At 41.1% G+C, this 15,034-nt stretch overlaps 1 protein-coding gene across 1 annotated transcript in view; it reads left to right on the forward strand.

The window, feature by feature from the left end:
* The first annotated feature begins 4,821 nt into the window (after positions 1-4,821).
* LOC115161126 (anosmin-1) overlaps positions 4,822-15,034 on the forward strand; it is a 75,293-nt gene continuing 65,080 nt past the window's right edge. Inside the window, exons 1-2 of the mRNA XM_029711882.1 lie at positions 4,822-5,078; positions 13,267-13,314. Of these exons, the coding sequence (XP_029567742.1) occupies positions 4,884-5,078; positions 13,267-13,314 (243 nt within the window). The 5' untranslated portion in view covers positions 4,822-4,883. The remainder of the gene's footprint in view (positions 5,079-13,266; positions 13,315-15,034) is intronic.

Consider the following 15,034-nt stretch of genomic DNA (forward strand, 5'->3'; position numbering starts at 1 on the left):
CTGTAATGGTTTGCAAGCCCTGCCACATGCGACGAGTGTCAGAGCCAGTGTTGTACGATTCAATCTTAGTCCTGTATTGACGCTTGCCTGTTTGATGGTTTGTCGGAGGGCATAGCAGGATTTCTTATAAGCTTCCGGGTTAGAGTCCCGCTCCTTGAAAGCGGCAGCTCTAGCCTTCAGCTCAGTGTGGATGTTGCCTGTAATCCATGGCTTCTGGTTGGGGTATGTAAGGTCACTGGGTACGACCTGATCAATGCACTTATTGATGAAGCCAATGACTGATGTGGTGTACTACTCAATGCCATCGGAGGAATCCCGGAACATCTTCCAGTCTGTGCTAGCAAAACAGTCCTGTAGCTTAGCATCTGCTTCCTCTGACTACTTTTTTATTGATCTAGTCACTGGTGCTCCCTGCTTTAATTTTTGCTTTTAAGCAGGAATCAGGAGGATAGAATTATGGTCAGATTTGCCAAATGGAGGGTGAGGGAGAGCTTTGTATGCATCTCTGTGTGTGGAGTAAAGGTGGTCCAGAGTTTTTTTCCCTCTGCTTGCACATTTAACATGCTGATAGAAATTTGGTAAAACGGATTTCAGTTTCCCTGCATTAAAGTCTCTGGTTACTAGGAGCGCCGCCTCTGGGTGAGCGTTTTCTTGTTTGCTTATGGTGGAATACAGCTCATTCAATGCTGTCTTAGTGCCAGCCTCTGACTGTGGTGGTATGTAAACAGCTACGAAAAATACAGATAAATACTCTAGGTAGGTAGTGTGTTCTACAGTTTATCATGAGATATTCTACCTCAGGCAAGCAATAGTTCGAGACTTCCTTAGATTTTGTGCACAAGCTGTTATTTACAAAAATACATAGTCCACCACCCCTTGTCTTACCAGACGCCACTGTTCTATCCTGCAGCATATAACCAGCCAGCTGTATGTTGAGTGTCGTCGTTCAGCCACGTCTCCATGAAGCATAAGCTATTACAGTTTTGAATGTCCCGTTGGTAGTTTGTTTTCTAGCAGAATGGAAGGAAGGGTTTATTCGATTGCCTACGAATTCTCAGAAGGCAGCCCGCTCTCCGGCCCCTTTTTCTATGCCTCCTCTTCACGCAAATCACGGGGATCTGGGCCTGTTCCCGAGAAAGCAGTATTTATATTATTAAATATATATTATTTGAGCTGTTCTTGCCATAATATGGACTTGGTCTTTCACCAAATAGGCCTATCTTCTGTATACCACGCCTAACTTGTCACAACACAACTGATTGGCTCAAACGCATTAAGAAGGAAAGAAATTCATAAAATTTACTTTTAACAAGGCACACCTGTTAATTTAAATACCTTACAGGTGAGTACCTCATGAAGCAGGTTGGGAGAATGCCAAGAGTGTGCAAAGCTGTCATCAAGGCAAAGGGTGGCTACTTTGAAGAATCTCAAATATAAAATATATTCTGATTTGTTTAACACTTTTTTTGGTTACTACATGATTCCATATGTGTTATTTCATAGTTTTGATGTCTTCACTATTCTACAATGTAGAAAATAGTCAAAATAAAGAAAAACCCTGTAATGAGTAGGTGTCCAAACTTTTGACTGGTACTGTATATTGTGTCTTTGATGGTTGTAACAGAGGGCAGTATGTTTCAGCGATACTCATCAATAATAATGACCTGAACATTGGCTTCAAGGAAGAATATTTCCAGATGGGGAAGTGGGGAGGTCCTTAGGACTGTTAACAAATTGATGTCTTTCAAATCATCCTAATGTATTGATTCGAGGGTGGTAGACAGTAATAAAATAACCAAATCTGACCTTTAAAGGATATGGAACAAGAGGAACACTCATCATGATCACAATCACTATCAGAACCTATACAAACTAAATTACCTAATTTAATTTGACAGATAATGTCATTGGTAAGCACAAAGAGGCATGCAACTTTCAATCTGTATATTTTCTTTCATGCATTGTATTCGCTATTATTTGAACAGTAGTCTTTTATAGCTAATGTACTTAGTCTGCCCATACCTCACTAAAATAACACAAGATATCCTGTACTTGATCATCAGTCAGGATCCTGTACATGCTTGTCCTTTCTGATCTGAGAGCCTTCATACCACTGCAGTCACAGGTGTGTGTAACAATGACTACACCTGCAGCCTTTGGGATCAAAGATGGGCGCTGAGCACTTCTTCTTATAACAACATCAAAACCTGGTGAAAACGGATGCTGGTTTGTTACCAATTCAAAAACCTTTTTTTCCATATCATGTGTCAAAGCCCATATGTGTGTAACATGAGGACTGAAGCAGACCATGCAAGCAATGGAATATATCAGACTACCGCAGCTTGGAGGTTGTGCTCAGTGAGATTGACAGCGTGTCAGAGGCTTTCCCATACACAAGCTCTCAATTGGATGAAACACTACTATTTTCACATACTGTGCAGGCAAGGAAGTGTAGCCATAACAACCTGCCATGTCACACTCAATCATCTCCAAGATACTAGAAAAATAGCACTTGTCTTCACATCAATTCTCAGTGTTTGGTTTACCATATATATTTTGTTTTTGTTAAGGCACTATTTTGAGTATGGGTGTACAGCTTGAGGTCAGATGTTGAGGTCAGGGGGAGGTTGGGGCGGTGTGGTGGTTAGGTTCAGGCCATTCAGAGGTCATGCTGGGATTAGGGGATTTTAGAAAGGAAGTTTGAGTTAATGGGCTTCAGTTGGCATTGTCCTGGAAGATATCAACATACTATAAATGTTGACCAATGATACACTACACTTTTTTTAGAAGAAGAATGCCATCAGGGCAATCCCACAAATCATCCTATATCCAACAATACAAACGTGTCTTTATCTTTCTAGGTACCTATAGATTACTCAATCTAGAGGACTCAGACTTCGGAGCAAAGTACACACAGGTTTATTTACGCATGTAAACATCAGTTGTTAGTAGAGACCCCAACAGTAATTAATGGAGTGAATTAACACGGTGACGAGGGTAACTAAAAAAAATCAGGTGCCAGAGATGCATCTCTGCCCAGACAAACACCTCTGCTCCCGATCTGGCTTTACGGCCTGAGGTCACTATTGGCAGAGGTTTTCCCAGTCAATGAAACGGTGGAGTCAGTGTGAGGAGGGATGCATACGTGTCCGACAGGCTGTAGGAGACATTAGGACCACACACAGGCACTGTGTTTCCTTCACCACACACCATAAAACCTCTACCACACATGGCTGTAATAAGCCAACAAATTAAGCCATTTCACTGTTTTTAAGGTACACAGACATCCGCGTTTAAATATTTTAAGAGTGGCAAGGGTTCTCTCACCACAAGTTATCTCTCACTACATTATGCTCTGGGACCACCAGGGAAATGAACACCCATTCAGATAGTGTTTCTGCCGCCATGGGAATGTGTTTACACACCATGCAACAGCATCAGAAAAGTGGTAGCTGTTTCTCTTCTCTAATCACAAATCATACTCTAGCAAACATGCCTAGTGGATACACAACCTGCAGGAGGGATAACTATAGGATATGTAACTGATAAAAATGTGTTATTGGACACAGAAACTAGTATTTTGGGGGTGATCCCTGTCCTTGGCACCGGCAGCCTCATTAACAGACCCATTTCATGAGTGCGAGAGAGAGAGGTAAGGGCTGAAGTATTTGGCACTGAGCATCGCTGGCCCAGGGCGAGTTGGCTAGCTGACCCAAAATCGAATGATTGTGTAAGTCTCCGTTTGGATCCCATTCTGCATACTGTTTAAGAGCAACACTTATAAAAGTTCATTACATTGTGGCTGTAATGGTATAGAAGAAAGCACTCCCGTAAGCTGAGAACAGCAGAGCAACAGTTTCTAGTTCCCCCTAGGGAACTTTCTTATTAAATACGGACATTTTTTTTTCATCAATAAGTGGCAAGGATTTAAATATTTTCCTACATGTCATATTTGCTCCAATCCCTGGGCTATGAAACAATGCCAGATAATGGGAGACCATGTTGAGGAATTTGTTTTAAGATGGTTTTAATTGTTTTCCAGGTAGAATATTTTTCCGAGCTACTGTTAAACGGTGAGGCACAGGCTGGACGGAAGGGATTTCCTGGGAAGCTTTCCAGGGGCCATATGTGGGGGGCTTGGACAACCTGTATACTATGCATTTCTGATGTGTTGTGTCATCAGTAGGTGGCAGTAGGTCGAAGACATGAAATGTGGAGCTTCCTATTCAAGGTGTGGTTTATGTAGGATGAGCTATTTATGTTTTGGGGAGATTGTAATACTGCATGATGAACAGGGTAGCCTAGTGAATCGGGTCCACTGTGAAAACCTCTAGCCTAGTGTGTGCAACTAGAAGTTCTTCAGATTTTAATTCAAATAAATAAAATGTTACTTGTCACATGCGCCAAATACAACAACCTTATTGTGAAATGCTAACTCACAAGCCCTTAACCAACAATGCAGTTTTAAGAAAAATAAGAGTTAAGATAATATTTATATAAAAAAATAACACAATAAAATAATAACGAAGCTATATACAGGGGGTAACGGTACCTAGTCAATGTTACATAAGTAGCCAATCCATGTCATGAGATGACATTGAATTCAAATGTTATTCATAGCAATAGCACAAAATCATTCAAACCATTAACTCAAATATAGTTAATTTCAAAATCCTTCATAGTGAGTCCACAACCTCTACCTGCTGCAAGGCACCCGCAGTATTTGACAATCACATCGGTATCCGCCAATCACAGAGCGCACGCGGTTCTGACTCCTCCCCAGTGTATAATTGAAGTTTCTTTAGTTTCTCCACTGGAGTCAACACGCAGTGTAGCCCGATCAGTAGACGAATAAAAAGCAATAGGCTACCCGCAAACGAAAAATGTTGCCCAGGAGCGTAAATGTATGTGTTACCCTGTGTCTATGGATTACAGAGTTGTCGACCCATGGAACTTTCGCTTCGAGGACCAGGCAGGATGACTCTTTCTTCACTGGCAGCATTTACCGAGCTAGATGTGCCTCAAGGTGTCTCAGCCTGCACATCACTCGCATCTCCGCCTTTTTCAAGCACTCCCAGGTAAGAGTGTATTGCTCACAGTCTCTTCAACTTTTACGGAATTTACGCATTATGTGTCCTCCTCATAATAAAAATAAGACATTTTTCGAGAGACAAGAGTTGAGGTCAAGACACGTACTGCATCTGTTGAATAAGTTATTGGTACTGAAATGTCAATGTAAACGATTTGGCATCTTCTACGAAATAAAAGCTTATTGATAATCTTGTGGGACTTCACTTGTCTTGCCGAAAAGTGTCACAGTTGATTACCCTACAGGAGTCGATTGGTTTTGCGCTCCGCTATGTGGATCAATTCTGCAGCAGAGCACATGACACTTACAAGTATAATGCAAGGACATTCTAGCATTGCCATTCTGTTTTTTTTTTATCAATTAACTGGTTAATTAACCCATACAAGTAAGTAATGAGTGCTGCTCTTGAGATTTGTTAACCAATTTGTGGTTTTCACATTATAGGCGTTTAGCATACACTCTTATCCAGAGCAATTTACAGGTGCAATTAGGGTTAAGTACCTTACTCGAGGGCACATTAACATATATTTTTTTCTTCTTCACCTAGTCGGCTCAGGATTCAAACCAGCGACATTTCAGTTACTGTCCCAATGCTCTTAACCTCTAGGCTACCTGTCACATCTTTGGATGTTTGCTCTACTTTGTGTATAGTCTATCAAAATGAGGCCGTTTTCTTATCACCCCACATTCATTTCACTCACCTCACAATTAGCCATAAATAACCTGGAAAATGGATCACAATGCTGATACACACCGATGGTGACCACTAAGTGTGTTTCGATGGCCTTCTACAATTTGTGTTGGAAGAAGTTTTCACCCTTCACTGGACACAGTTCTCTCTCAGGACCCAGTGAAAAGGACTCACCACTGATCCTTCCATTCTCCAGCTCTCTTTCACCTCCTATCTGCCCTTGGTTTTTCACTAGTGAACATTTGCATTTTCAAGGGTGAAGTCGGGCCTTTCACACTGTATTGTATTTTATTACTAATTGCTGTGTGTGTTTTGGATTCAATGTCAGGAGAACTTGTCAACTTTGACTAACTATCAATTGAGTGCTTTGTCTCTCTTCTCTATATTAGTTGGGTTTATGTTGGGTCATATGTTTTGTTATTCTTTATTAGACCAGGTAGTGTAATAAAGCTCTCATAAATTAGTTTGAAGATAATTTCAACAACTTCTCAACACTGCCCAAGCGTTTGATATTGAGGCATAAAATCAATCACCATTCAACTGAAAAGTCAGAGGTTGAGGTGAAACTAGTGAACTCCCCTGCAACTATAAAGGGTTAATTGTCTAGTAATAGACTGCAGAGCCTTAGTATTTGTATTCGATCTCAGGTGTGTTCAGAGGGCAGGAAATTAGGAGGAAGAGGTGCATTTTTGCTCAGTGACAAGGTGCTGGGTGAGCAGGCTTGCAGCTCCAAGAATAGAAGCCAATTGTTGATACTCTGTGAGGACTGTCAAATGCACTGTGTTCTCTCTCAGCAGGCTCTTTCATGTGGAAATGGGATGTCTGGTCAGCTGAAAAAACACATACCTCCCTGTGCCCCAGCCCTAACCCCTGCCACCAAATTCCAGCGTCACACTTCGTAGAAGGGATACTAGCCCACTGATGCTATCCCCAGTGAGGTCACCTTCCTGCTAAACGCAGAGGCCCACTTTGGCTAAATGTGATAAGCTCTAATGTACTGTTGCCACAATACTAGTGCATGCCCAGTCAGCGCTCAACGTGCTGCGACCTACAGGTGGATCTGCTTCCTCTGCCAGATCTTATTACAGAGTGGCTGCTCGCCTCCCTCTAATATGATTGAGACTTTAGACCTCTTAATTCAACACGGAAAGCATTCCTTCTTAGTAATAGGGGTAATTTAATACTGTTTAAGGAAACCAAGACACACAAAGTTTCCAGTTTCATGTAAATAGACCCTTTCAGCAATAGCTTTTATCTACAGGGGACATTTACTGTTATTTGATTTTTCACATTAGAACATATATAATGTAACCTCTTTGTGTGTATTGTACAACAGCCAATTTGTTTCATAACTTTTGTAGCAGCCAGAAACAATTTTCCTATGTTTTTTTTATATTGTCTTTTATAGAATTTATAGCCTAATAGAAACATTTGTTTGTATATTGAAATTAAAAACTGGAAATGATTTTCACACTTTCAGCTGTAAACTCCCAGACAAGTCCTCCCTTGAACTTGGCCGAATCAGGATCCAAGGAATACGGTTTTAATTGTCAGTGATGATGAGTTATTGAGCTTAGTAGAAACAGACTGAAGATGCAGTTGGAAAAAGGCATGGCCTTATGGTTTTTGGATTTATGGCAATTTAAGATTTATGAATGTAGAATTACTTCCAAATACAGAGGTTTTTATTGACATTTTACTTCGCTTATAGGGGACTTGTCAACCTGGTACAATAGACAGAGAGGGGAACACCCAGTCATAAATATGGTCACTGGACACTTTAAAATATTAAGAGTGAACTTAGTTCTCTGTTCACTATTACATTCTGAAAGCACCAGGCTTGTCGTGGATTATTTATGTGAAGACCCATGAAGCCAAAAAACAAGGTGTGGACTTGTTATTACATTTGAAGTCATAAATGGAATTTAATTTTTTTTTTTTAATACCCAATTAGCGGAGGTACTGAAAGTTAGTATTGCACTTGAGAGACTTATGTTCATTGCTGAGGAAAGAAAGGTGTTTTTCCGTGTCCACTTATTTGATATGAAATAAGTTGGGGTGGAATCAGACGACAGCCACTGCTTGTCTCGTGTGGACTTTTTTATTAGTGAAGACGGGATGAATAGGGGTCTATGTAGCTTGGCCTCACCTCTCTGTAAAAGCGTTTAATCCATGCCAGTCGTGTCTGTAAATGTCAGCGCTCAGTGAGTGCTACTGCCTGGTACACCCTCTAGTGTCTCATCAGACAAACAATACACATTCCTGACAGGATACAGCCTCAACACCTTCAACATTTCTATGTGATACAACATTCACTTATATCTCCTATTATATTACTACTCGTGTATGTTATCCTGAAGAACAGGACTCTGTCACTATCCCTGCCTTTCCATTCACATTTTATTTACTCAGAGCCCACAGCTATGGACTTAGATCTGAAGGGCTTTTATTTGAGCCAGTCAATAGATGACATGACCTAGGGGGTTGCTTAGTTATTTTGGTCCAGAGAGGCTCCTGGGTTGTTGATGGACATATAGGCAGGTTGCTTGCTCTTTGAGCTGTCTCTGCCTAGGGTTTGAATTGTCTATGAAATCATAGGGGTGCTGAATGGTGTGCTGGGCCAGACTAATCCATAAAATAATAAAGTCTAGTCTGCACACCAAGATGTGCTACACATATATTTATTGGTTGACAATGTTTCGATCCAAATAGATGTTTGTCAGGTCTTTTACCGATGTCAGTGATGTACAATTTCTGTGCAGAATTGCTGAAAACATAAATATATTCATCAGCACTAATTTTAATATAATGTAGGACTGCAGCTACACAATATTAGTTTCTGAAAAATTGGATGTAGAAAGTGAACACTGAACAGAGATGTCACAAAAAAATCTTAAAGATGAACAGGAAACAAAAGAGAGCGTTTTTCAAATGAAGGAATGCAGAGCAGGCTTTTTGCCCATGTTCCTCAAATGTCTAGACAATACAACATGCCCCCGGCCACCTGCTCTTCCTTCTCAACTGACACAAGTCATAATACATCTCTGGGGTGAATCTGTGTTTACAAGACTTCACCAGTGACACAGAGAAAGCTGTGAGTTCACCTCCAGCATTCAGACACACAGTGCAATTATTTGGCTTATTTTTTCTGTAGTGAATGTCTTGATCTGGAAGGTATTAATCGATCAGTGTCTTTGACAGTCCCTCAGCAGCACTGCATAATGTTGAAACTGCTGAGGAATGCCACTGTGTCGTTGGGATGAAGTCCTGACCTATAATTATTCCCCATTGCTCCATGACATGCTGGGGTCAGGCCTGGACAGCTGGGGTAACGTCCCACTGTGCCCCACCAGTGCTGCAGATATGCTGTCACTGAGCAAAATTAGCCCCTCTGCAGATCCCTATCTGTCGCCACTGACAAATGGGCTGTGAAAGGTGTTAAGAACTAGGCCTGTTATTTAGGAGCGGGTCTGGACTCGTGACAATTTGTATAAATGATCTAGAGTGTGCCCCCGCAGTGTAAATGCCAGGGGTTTATTTACTGTCACTTGAGATATTATTTAGATTTGTTTGATCATAAATTTAAAAAATATATATTTAATACCATTTAGATTTGTATGAGCCTACACATAAAAAAATATCCATCATGTTATATAGCACAACATTTCAATCAAAATACAGTGCATTCGGAAAGTATTCAGACCCCTTGTCTTTTTCCACATTTTGTTACAGCCTTATTCTAAAATGGATTAAATTGTTTTTTTTCCCCCCTCATCAATCTACACACAATACCCCATAATGACAAAGTAAAAACTGGTTTTTAGAAATGTTTGCAAATGTATTAAATATGAAAAACAGATATTACATTTGCATAAGTATTCACACCCTTTACTCAACACCTTTGGCAGCAATTACAGCCTCGAGTATTCTTTGGGTATGTCACTACAAGCTTGGCACACCTGTATTTAGGGAGTTTCTCCAATTCTTCTCTGCAGATCCTCTCAAGCTCTGTCAGGTTGGATAGGGAGCGTCGCTGCACAGCTATTTTCAGTTCTCTCCAGAGATGTTCGATCGGGTTCAAGTCTGGGCTCTGGCAGGGCCACTTAAGGACATTCAGAGACTTTTTCCGAAGCCACTCCTGTGTTGTGTTGGCTGTGTGCTTAGGGTCGTTGTCCTGCTAGAAGGTGAACCTTTGCCCCAGTCTGAGGTCCGGAGCGCTCTGGAGCAGGTTTTCATCAAGGATCTCTCTGTACTTTTCTCTGTTAATCTTTCCCTTGATCCTGACTAGTCTCCCAGTCCATGCCGCTGAAAAACATCCCCACAGCATGATGCTTTACCGTAGGGATGGTGCCAGGTTTCCTCCAGACATTGAGCTTGGCATTCAGGCCAAAGAGTTCAATCTTGGTTTCATCAGTATAGAGTCTAATGGTCTGAAAGTCCTTTAGGTGCCTTTTGGCAAATTCCAAGTGGGCTCTCATGTGCCTTTTACTGAGGAGTGGCTTTTGTCTGGCCACTCTACCATAAAAGCCTAATTGGTGAAGTGCTGCAGAGATGGTTGTGCTTCTGGAAGGTTCTCCCATCTCCACAGAGGAACTCTGGAGCTCTGTCAGAGTGACCATCGGGTTCTTGGTCACCTCCCTGACCAAGGTCCTTCTCCCCTGATTGCTCAGTTTGGCCGTGCAACCAGCTCAAGGAAGAGTCTTGGTGGTTCCAAACTTCTTCCATTTAAGAACGATGGAGGCTACTGTGTTCTTGGGGACCTTCAATGTAGCAGACATTTTTGGGTACCCTTTGCCAGATCTGTGCCCCGACAATCCTGTCTCGAGCTCTACGGACAATTCCTTAGACCTCATGGCTTGGTTTTTGCTCAACCTGTTTTTGTCATTATGGGGTATTGTGTGTAGATCGAGAGGAACAAAAATAATTTAATTTTAGAATAAGGCTGTAACAACAAAATGTGGAAAAAGTCAAGGGGTCTGAATACTTTCCGAACACCTTCCTAATATTGAGTTCCACCCCTTCTTGCTCTCAGAACTGCCTCAATTCATCAGGGTATGGACTCTACAAGGTGTCAAAAGCATTCCACGGGGATCCTGGCCCATGTTGAATCCAATGCTTCCCACAGTTGTCAAATTGGCTGGATGTCCTTTGGGTTTCTTGATACCCACGGGAAACGGTTGTGTGGAAAAACCCAGCAGCGTTGCAGTTCTCAAAACCGGTGTACCTGTGCCTGGCAACTATTATCATGCCCCGTTTCAAGGCAATTAAATCTTTTGTCTTGCACACATACACAATCCATGTCTCAATTGTGTGATGGCTTAAAAATCCTTCTTTAACCTTTCTCCTCCCCTTTATGTACACTGATTTTAAAGTAGATTTAACAAGTTCCATCAATAAGGGATCATAGCTGTCACCTGGTTAATCTGTCATGGAAAGAGCAGGTGTTCTTAATGTTTTGTATTCTCAGTTTACATACTTCTCTTCTGTAGTATTGCTTACTGTATCATTCCCTGTTGCAGCCTGCCTTAAAGGTGCATTCTTCAAGTTTTCCTGTTCCAAAATGTCAGGTGCTGTCTTTGAAATGTAATCTATAGGTAGAACATAGTGATGGGGGGGGAAATCGATACATTTACATAATCTTTATATTTTTGATGTATCGTTTTGTCTATCGCAGTATATTTTTGACGCTAGTTGGCTATACCCACACCAAAACTCCAGTATTTTTCCTTCATAGCTTATTCTGCATCTTCTTTTTAAATAGGGAGCCAATTTATTTTCAGCACTTCTTTCCATGACTGATAACTTTATTTTCTCATGTCTCTCTCTTGTCCTCTGTGTCAGACATATGGTAAGCAGTATGTTTGGAACATCAAATAGCAATAAAATCACAGTATCAACTCGAAATGCATATAGAATCGCAATAGATATCGTATCTGCACCTAAGTATGGTGATACATTATCGTGAGGTCCCTGGCAATTCCCTACTAATTTGTTTGGTAAAATTATGAGAAGTTTTGTCAGTCAGGCATCCTGTTCATTAGTAACATGGATTTATTTTAATGTTATTAAAATTGGCAGTAGAGCAGCTTGTGGAATGGACGTTTAAAGGTGGAATCCGCTGTAGGGGGGAAATAGCGGCCCCAACCACTGGCTACCCCACCACCATTATTGTTGCCGAGCTGAGGAGCGTCGCTCAGCATGGTGCAAAAAACAGAGCACAATATGTACAATCGCACGTGCAATGATGTCTGCGAGGGGAAAAACTGTTTTCAGTAACTTCTGTGTTACAGTATTGCAAATGCAGTTACACAATTAAGTAATACAGCTTTAGAAGTCTGCTCTAGAATTCCTGATGTACCATGAATGTCTTTGAAGCCAGCTGACCGTTATACTTGACACCAAACACGCAGTGCTCACTGGTACTGGATGGCAAAGTAAAGCCTTTAATGATGAGTTCTTTCCTGAGGTCTCACTGGGAATTTCCACTGGATTACATTGTTTGAGAAGGCTTTGAACTTGACATTGAACTTGAGCAGACTTTTTGGTTTGCAGACCCTTAAAGTTTGGCTAGTCAGTCAGTCCTGCCGCAGTGTCTTATTGTACAGAACAACTGATTCATGTCTAATGGTGACCTTTCATTTGTAACATACGTCAGCTAATGGAAATTCACACTCATTGCCTTTATTTAGGTTTCATTTCTCTATATTTGATATGTCCAAACTATTCATAATGGCAAACGAACTTCATTGGGAATTTGAGCTAACCAATGAAGCACATGAATTTTCCTACCTACAGCCAGAGTGCAATTTTAGCCCTTTTTAGCCCCTAATCAAATGGTCAATTTTGTCTGGATGATCATTTATCTTACATTTAATGTCCAAGTGAATCCATATTGGAGAGAATAGCCTTGTGGTCCTTTTCTCTATTGGAACTCAGGAAATGGCCACTTGTGTCGGGCATTTAAGCCATTAGAACTTCTCAAGATGAAAGGGAGACACTTTGTCTTTAGGCACAATTAGGACCAAATTTTTGGCTTCGTGGGACCCAGAAGGTGACACAAAGCAATTAAGGGGGTATTGGAGGTGTCTGCAGTCTCCATACAAGTGCTGACATCAATTCCTATGCGAGTGACCTCTGGGATGTCTGTTGTGAGATCAAATGCAGGCACCTCCAATTCTGAACGACACTGAAACTGACCAGACTGACTGGCCCCACTCTGACTTTGCTTCCTTAGGATTCACATTGGGGTGAAAGAATCTTAACTTCTAATTTAAAAAAATACATGTGAAAATGTTTTTCTTTGTGGTGAAACGGATTCAGAGCACACCTTTTTTTTGTTTTTCAGATGCTTGTTTGAATTGTAGTGTGAATAGCTACTGTGTGTCCTGGAATGAAACTCTTTGTTTTGCATTGCATTGACAATGACTGAATAGATTTTCTCCGTACAAAATCATAAGTCATAATCTTCTTTCTATTTTCATTACAGAATAATGGATCCTTGGTGTGGTGTCAGAATCACAAACAGTGCTCAAAGGTATGTAACAAGTCTTGGCTGCATATGCTTAAAATAACTAAATGACAGGAAATGTACAAAACAAGTTTGAGATACCTGATTTATACCCAAACTTTATAGACGTTCTAGGTAAACAATTTTAAACTGTGATAGCTGTTATGCTCTTTACCTTCTCATCAGTCAAGTTGTTCTAGGGTTATTGAGATTCCACAACTCATTTCTGATACAGCTCTTTGTTTATTAGAATTCCAGTAGGCCATTTTGTCCTCCGTTTCCCAACGGTCTTGTTTGGGTTTCGTGCCCTGTCCCGAAGACGGTTGATAGAAAGACTGACAGGTGCTCTGGAAGGATGCTGCTGATACCTCCTCTCAGCTTCACTGGGAGCTGTTGACAAGACCCTCACTGTGGTGCTGAGCCCACTGAGCAGACAGTAGACTGAGAACAGGCTCTGCCCAGGGCATTCTGGGACAACAACCAGATAGGCAGATGACAATGACACAACAGTGGAGCTCAAACACATGGGGCAACTCTGAACCCTAGTCACTATTTAGGGGACCACCTTTTGGCCTGCCCCTATGTGACTCTGGCCAAAACCAGTGCACTTTACTGACAATAGGGTGCCATTTCATACAGTAACTGATGCGCTCTGTCTGTCAAACTCTTCTGTTCACATAAACCATGACAGCAGCAACCGACCTACTCGTTGGTTCTGATTGGGTCATAGTATGAGGACTGAATTTCATCCAGGAAGTAAATAGTCTAGCTGAGTGTTCTCATTCACACCGTTTTTTGTTTTTCATCTCCTGTGTTTTCCATTGTTATAAAAACATTGTCTAAATAGCTTATGTGACGCGTGCTATTATGAAGGTGATGACCAATTTGGATCTCATCCTTGTCTGTACTAGCTCGTATGGCTTGTTCATTTGGCATGGAGCACAGGTAGAGAAAACAAATGCTCTCCTGTGTTAATGTTTGTGTTTCTCACGCTGTTTTATTGAGGTTGTATTCTAAATCATATACCTGGAAATGTCCAAGGACACCCAGTTCATTTGTCAGAGCTCGTATGCTGAACATTTGGGCCCAATCAGTGTTGGACAGTATGATTTACAAAGGATGATTTGGACACCCTCTGATTATAAATGACTACATGGATAATATGAAACACAGTGAAACGTCAAACTGCATAACAGCCTTTGCTGACTATACAGTATTGCATTTGTTATGAAGATGAATTATAATCAGCGTCTTGTATTCACGCCCACATGTAACCAATCCCCTTTTGTTTGATATTTAAATATTTCTATGTTCCTTCAAATCAAATTTTATTGGTCACATACATGTGTTTAGCAGATGTTATTGCGAGTGTAGCGAAATCCTTGTGCTTCTAGTTCTGACAGAAATATCTAACAAGTAAAATCTAACAATTTCACAACACATACCCAATACGCACAAATCTAAGTAAAGGAATGGAATTAAGAATATATATATATGGACGAGCAATGTCAAACCCAGGGCCTCAATCTTAATGATGAGCTTGGAGGTTACTATGGTGTTGAATGCTGAGCCATAGTCAATGAACAGTATTCTTACGTAGGTATTCCTCTTGTCCAGATGGGATAGGGCAGTGTGATGGCGATTGCATTGTCTGTGGACCTATTGAGGTGGTAAGCAAATTGAAGTGGGTCTAGGGTGATAGGTAAGGTGGAGGTGATATGATCCTTGACTAGTCTCTCAAAGCACT

This window comes from Salmo trutta, chromosome 24 (genome assembly GCF_901001165.1).
Source record: "Salmo trutta chromosome 24, fSalTru1.1, whole genome shotgun sequence".
In the NCBI taxonomy this organism is placed as follows: domain Eukaryota; kingdom Metazoa; phylum Chordata; class Actinopteri; order Salmoniformes; family Salmonidae; genus Salmo; species Salmo trutta.